The 6289-nt window shown below is 32.2% G+C and overlaps 1 protein-coding gene across 2 annotated transcripts in view; it reads right to left on the bottom strand.

The window, feature by feature from the left end:
• Nucleotides 1-1988: 1988 nt before the first annotated feature.
• Nucleotides 1989-6289, bottom strand: part of PIP4P2 (phosphatidylinositol-4,5-bisphosphate 4-phosphatase 2) — a 65024-nt gene continuing 60723 nt past the window's right edge. For both annotated transcript variants that reach the window (XM_013996621.3, XM_085021097.1), the window contains 2 exons: nucleotides 4233-4323; nucleotides 1989-3549 (listed from right to left, as the gene is read on the bottom strand). In XM_013996621.3, coding sequence (XP_013852075.1) covers nucleotides 3406-3549; nucleotides 4233-4323 — 235 coding nt within the window. In that variant the 3' untranslated portion in view covers nucleotides 1989-3405. The remainder of the gene's footprint in view (nucleotides 3550-4232; nucleotides 4324-6289) is intronic.

Genomic DNA, 6289 nt, shown 5'->3' with positions numbered 1-6289 from the left:
TTGGGTCTTGATTCTATTCTATTAATAATATGTGTCTGTTTTTGTGCCAATACCATACTGTTTTGATCACTGCAGCTTTGTAGTAAAGTTTGAAATCAGGGAGCACAATACCTCCAGTTTTGTACTGTTTTCTTAATATTCTTTTGGCTATTTGGGGACTTCTGTATTTCCATACAAATTTTAGGATTATTTGTTCTATTTCTGTGAAAAATGTCATTGGTATTTTTTTTTTTTTTAGGGTCACATCCACAGCATATGGAGGTTCCCAGGCTAGGGGTCAAATCAGAGCTGTAGCTGCTGGCCTATGCCACAGCCACAGCAACACCAGATCCAAGCTGTGTCTGTGACCTACTCCACAGCTCTCGGCAACACTAGATCCTTAACCTACTGAGCGAGGTCAGGATTGAACCTGCATCCTCGTGGATGCTAGTCAGATACATTTTGGCTGAGCCATGATGGGAACTTCTTGTTATTGGCATTTTGATATGGATTACATTGAATCTGTAGTTTGCTTGAATAGAATATGGTCATTTTAAAAATATTAATTCTTCCAGTACATGAACATGACATATCTTTCCATTTGTGTCATCTTCAATTTCTTTCATTAATGTCATAGTTTTCTTAGTACAGGTTTCTTACCTCCTGTAAAAGGTTGGTTAAAATTTATTCCTAGGTATTTTACTCTTTTCTTGAAGCAATTGTAAATGGACTTTTTTTTCTTTTTAGGGCCACACCCATGGTATATGGAAATTCCCAGCCTAGGGGTCAAATCAGAGCTACAGCTGCTGGCCTATGCCACAGCCACAGCAACTCGGGATCTGAGTTGCATCTTTGACCTACACCACAGCTCACAGCAATACCAGATCCTTTAACCCACTGAGCCAGGCCAGGGATTGAACTTGCATTCTCATGGTTACTAGTCAGGTTTATTATTGCTGAGCCATAATGGGAACTCCTGTTTTCTTAATTTCTCTTTCTGATGGTTTGTTGTTAGTGTATAGAAATGCAACATATTTCTGTATATTAATTTCATATCCTGCAACTTATTAAATTCATTTATTACTTCTAAGAGATTCTTGGTGGCATCATTGGGATTTTCTCTATATAGTATCTTGTCAATGGCAAAAAGTGACAGTTTCACTTCTTCCTTAACAATTTGGATTACATTTAGTTATTTTTACTGTCTGACTGCTGTGGCTAGGACTTCAATACTATGTTGAATAAAAGCAGCAAGAGTGGTCATCCTTGTCTTTTTCCTGATCTTTTGAGGAGATGCTTTCAGATTTTCACTGTTGAATATGATGGTACTGCAGGTTTGTCATATATGCCTTTTATTATGTTGAGGTATGTTCCCTCTACACTCGCTTTTTAAAAAGTTTTTATCAGCAATGAATGTTGAATTTCTTTCCTATTAATTTCTGCTTTGGAGATCTACTTGGAAAATTTTTTTCTTACCACAAGATTATATAAATATTTACCAATACATTTGGGAACAAATATAAAATCCAGATCCAAATGCATATAAGAATTTAACATACCAATTTATTCATTCATGCAATTAGTATCTATTGAACACATACACACTAGGCATTGTTCTAAAATGGTAGCAAATAAGACCAAGGTGTCTGCTATCATGGAGTAATATTCCAAAAGGAACATGATCAGCAGCATATAATTTAATGTAGGATTTCAAATTAATGGGGAAATAAGGTTTTACTCAATATACAATGTTGCTACAACTAGCCAACCACTAAGTAAAGAAATAAATTAGATTCTTATCTAGTTAAGTTATTCATACTTAACAGCAAGTGTATTAAAAATTTATTAAAATATTTTTAGAATAATGGCATGAAAATTGGGAAAATCATAAGTGAGTATTATATAAAGGAATATCATATACACTCGTAAACATGAAAACATTATAGTAAGACCTCTAGGCAATTTTGGACAGACCTCTTATATTTTTAAAATAGAATAGAACAAGGTAATTTTTGAACAATAATCTTTATTAATGGATTTTCAAAGGTACATATAATCCTGAGCTACTGAATCTATACATTTATCATTTACTCTTTGAAGTTTATGTGTATCTTGCCCCAAATTTTATGATGAGTACATTTTTATACTAATCAGGAACATAAATAATTTAAAATATTATTCTTAACCCTGGAATAGCCAATTAACTTACTCTTCATCTCATTATCTGATTCACACTTCAGCAGCTTTAGAATATTACTTCTCAGCTAAGCTATTTATTTTTCAAAACTGCAAAGATGGGCAGTGCAAGAGCCGATTCCTTAAATTCTAGTGAATTCTTAGGAAACTATGCTGCTTGTTACCTTTGTTCTATATTCTTGAATTAATTTGGTAATTATTTGACAGCTATATTTGAGAAGAATGGTAAAAGTAACTGCATTTAATCTCAATATTTTAGCCAGAGTAAAATGTCACAGGCTCCCTTCACATATAAGTACTCCATAATTATCCCAATAAGAAAAATTTACCACAATCTAATGAAAAGGAGAAAAACTCAGTGCAGGTACATCTTTGTAAATGGTTAAATATTATGAAACATGTTACGTAAAATACTTCCTTCTGGATCCATAAAGGAATACATATAGCTGATTAACATTAAATTCCATAAATGTAGCCAGAACTTTTATAATTAGTAAATTACAAAACAGGCAAAAATGAAAGACAAAAGTTCTGTGATCTTTGAGAAAAAACATTTATCCAACATATATCCAACTGTGGACAAATAAATATTTTTATTCTTATATTTTAAATTACTACCAAAATATTATATCTTTCTACAAACAACATAAAACAAGCATACAGTATCTAGAAATGGTCTTTATCTGACAAGAAGGTCAAGTCTTTGAAGGTACACTCAAATTTTTTTTTTCCTGAATAAGGTCACTATGATCTTAGGTTAAAGTTGCAGTAAGCAGTTCAAGCAAAATGTATATTGCTTAGATTTTAGAGCAAGCAATCGTGATACTGTTTAATTAAAATGTAAATATAAATGTGAGGCTATTATAACAACATTTATAAACACTTCTTAGGAATACTCACAGATCTGCAAATAATGGAATAACTGATTAAAAAATAATGAAAGGGTGATATTACATGTAATATTTAGGAGAAAATCCCCCAAAAAAAAGATATGTGAAAAAACATGAGGATTAAGCTTTATTATATGGAGCTTGAAAACTCAGCAGCAAAACAAACTATTTGCATATAATGTAGTGCAATGAACATTTGTTCATAAAAGACTCCCAAAGTCTTGAAACTGCATACATGAACCAGAATGAAATCCATTAGGTAAATGATTTAAAGATGTCCAGAGTAGCTTATCAAGAACTGCTAGATACTCTCACCTGCATCACCAAATCATAAACAAGCTTATGCAAAACTTTGTTCTGGATAGCTCACTCTTATGGCTCCCCAATAACAAGCTCGGATAAGGCAGATCAAACCTAAGAGATAAGCAATTGCCCAAGAAACATAGGTTGCATGAAATCGCCTTGCAAAATCTTGGGTGCCAACCTAAAATAAAAAGCAATATAAAAACAAAAAGTTAGAAACTGTAAGAAAATATCTGCTTAGACAACTTGTGTTGGCTTACATACAATTTTTATGAAATATATTCCTGAGCCCACAAAATCCCTACAAAATATGAGTTGCTGTATTTGTTGACTACCACTGACAGAGTGAAATTTAATAAAATGATGTTACTTGTTATATTAACTATAAATTTTATGAAGAAAAAAATCCCATTAAAATGTTATTTATAAAAGGAATTTAATCTATATAACCCCTATGCTATTCCCATACTGATAATGTACTTCTGGTTGACTTGAATAGAAAGAAAAGTGGTTTTTCAGACCTCCTTAGCTGAATGAATATTGTTACGGTTTTGACCATGGCAAAATTGGCTCAGGCACAAAACAAACACAAATGGGATTTGTTAAATAGATGATAAAGTTCCCAATGTCAAGGACCTTCAGAGGCGTCCCAAGTCATGATTTCACCAGGTTCAGCAAGCTCCACTGAAGACAGGCCTATGGATTGGCTGCAGATTGCTCACAGTCTTTCAGAAGCTTCTTGGCCTGGTATGCCAGGGAATACAGGCTCTTCAGGGATCACTGAAGGTAGTTCCAGACCTCACCATTTACCATTGATGAAGTTGAGAGGAAAGAATTCTAACAGTTTAGTAGAGTAATACTCACAGTTAATCCAACTCCAATGAAAATACATATCATTCCAATGGTAATATATGCACAACAGCGTCTTCGCGGAAGTGCGCTACCCACTGAGGAACTGCAAATTTGTGAAAACAAAAAACATTAAGTATTTACATGAAGATTCTCCACTCCATTTTTTTGAGAATTTGACTATGGTTTAGTAACACATATACTTCCATTTATTCCTTCAACTTGAGAGACAAGAACATGCATAAGAATGTTATTTTTAATGATTGACCAAAATCCTAACTGATGAATTTGTGATATATCACTGTGGCTTTAAATAAAATTCAAGTCTTGGTCATTGACAATACCCAAAAGAAAACAACTGTGGTCAATAATTATCTTCTAAGATACAATTTTATTTCAAAAAAAAATGTATTCCAAAATGGAAAATCAGTTTTATCTTACAAATAATATGATTATTTTTTGCAGTTATAACAGTCGGAATATGTTTAGTGTAGGAAATTTGGAAATAAGAGTAAGAAAAAAAAGGAAAAGGAAAACTACCTATCTATAACTCCACTACCATAAATACCACTGAACGTTTTGGTGTATTTTTCTCTAGCTATTTTTTGGTAACTTACCAATTTAGCCTACATCATTAAGTATTCTCAAACTGGAATTTTGATAGCTAAGTATAACATAATTTAACCATTCCCTATGGACACTTAGCAATTTCCTCCTTATAAATAACGCCAGCTAAACATCATCTAAATGAATTGTGCTTACTTTTCATTATTTTCTTAAAATAAATTTTTAGAATTAATATTATAAAATAAAGGGATTAAACTTTTAAAAATCGTTAATAAATTCTGCAATAAACCTTTGGGAAATTCATAAAACATATTTCTCAACTGAAATTCCAAATCCAGTTGTTTTTAGTTATCTCTACCTCTATTTTTTTTTAAATTTTCAAAAGGATAAAAGTATAGCAAAAATCAAAAAGCCACATTAGCACTTTCTTCTCTTCCTAAATAAACATATATTAACACATAACATATATCACACATTGTGTTAGTGAACGATATAATGAAACATCTGATTTGTCTGTGTATGGCCAGTGTCAACATTATGCCTATCACAGAGTAAATTATTCATGGACTGTCTATTGAATAAATTAAATAAATACAGATATGCATCATTTACTAGGCATATTTTAGAAAAGTTAATTTTGCAGAACAGAAAAATAACTTAAGTCCTAAATATTTTTTAAAATTGATGAATATGATTGCAAATATGTATCATAAAAACTCCTGAATACATGAATCAAAATAGAAACATATGGATGACCTGGGGGTCATCATTAATTGCAGTAGTGTACAGCCTGCTATCTGGAATTATTAGAGCATCTGTGATTCATTGCCTTCATGTTATAATTAGTCTTAGACTACTTTTAGTTTTAATAACTATTTGCACATTTTGAAGTTTCTCCTGCCTGATATATCACAGCTGGCCATCATTTCTCATTTACCTATGTAGCTGCCTCTGGCAGTCTAATCTACCATAGATTAGAAGTCAACTAAATTTACTAGAATACACTCAGTAAATCAAAAGGTTCCAAGTGAATACTGGAGCAGTTTTTCTGCTAGCTAAAGGAACACAATTTAGTACATTAATTTCAGTGCGTGAATTCTGCTTAGAAAACCCATGCTTCATTGTTCATCACTCATCTTAAACAGTCACTACCTCTGGGAATTCTTTCCAGGAAAGAAATAATCTACTGCTACTCTACAGTCCAAGTGCCATCTTATCATAGACATAAGGCAATGACCAAAAACACCTATTGTATGGATAATAAAATCTCCTATGCATTCAATATATATGTGGTATCTGTATACAATACATAGTATTGTTCTGAAAGTGTTAAAACTTTACAGGTGTATGTGTTAAGCTGTATCCTTCTGTGACTTGCTTTTTTTTTCCCTCAGTGCTCTACATGAGACTCTTCCATATCCATATGTGGAGATTTAGCTCATTAATTTTTACATCTTCCATTATATGAAAATAACACAGTTTACTCATTCTCAGTGTTGACATAT

The sequence above is a fragment of the Sus scrofa genome, chromosome 4, assembly GCF_054392235.1.
Source record: "Sus scrofa isolate SSC_HxYL_T2T_F1_AM1 chromosome 4, Sscrofa_HxYL_maternal_Yorkshire_Landrace_v2.0, whole genome shotgun sequence".
Lineage (NCBI taxonomy): Eukaryota > Metazoa > Chordata > Mammalia > Artiodactyla > Suidae > Sus > Sus scrofa.
Note: the sequence above shows the minus strand (reverse complement) of the source record. Positions and strands in the feature narration are given on the sequence as shown.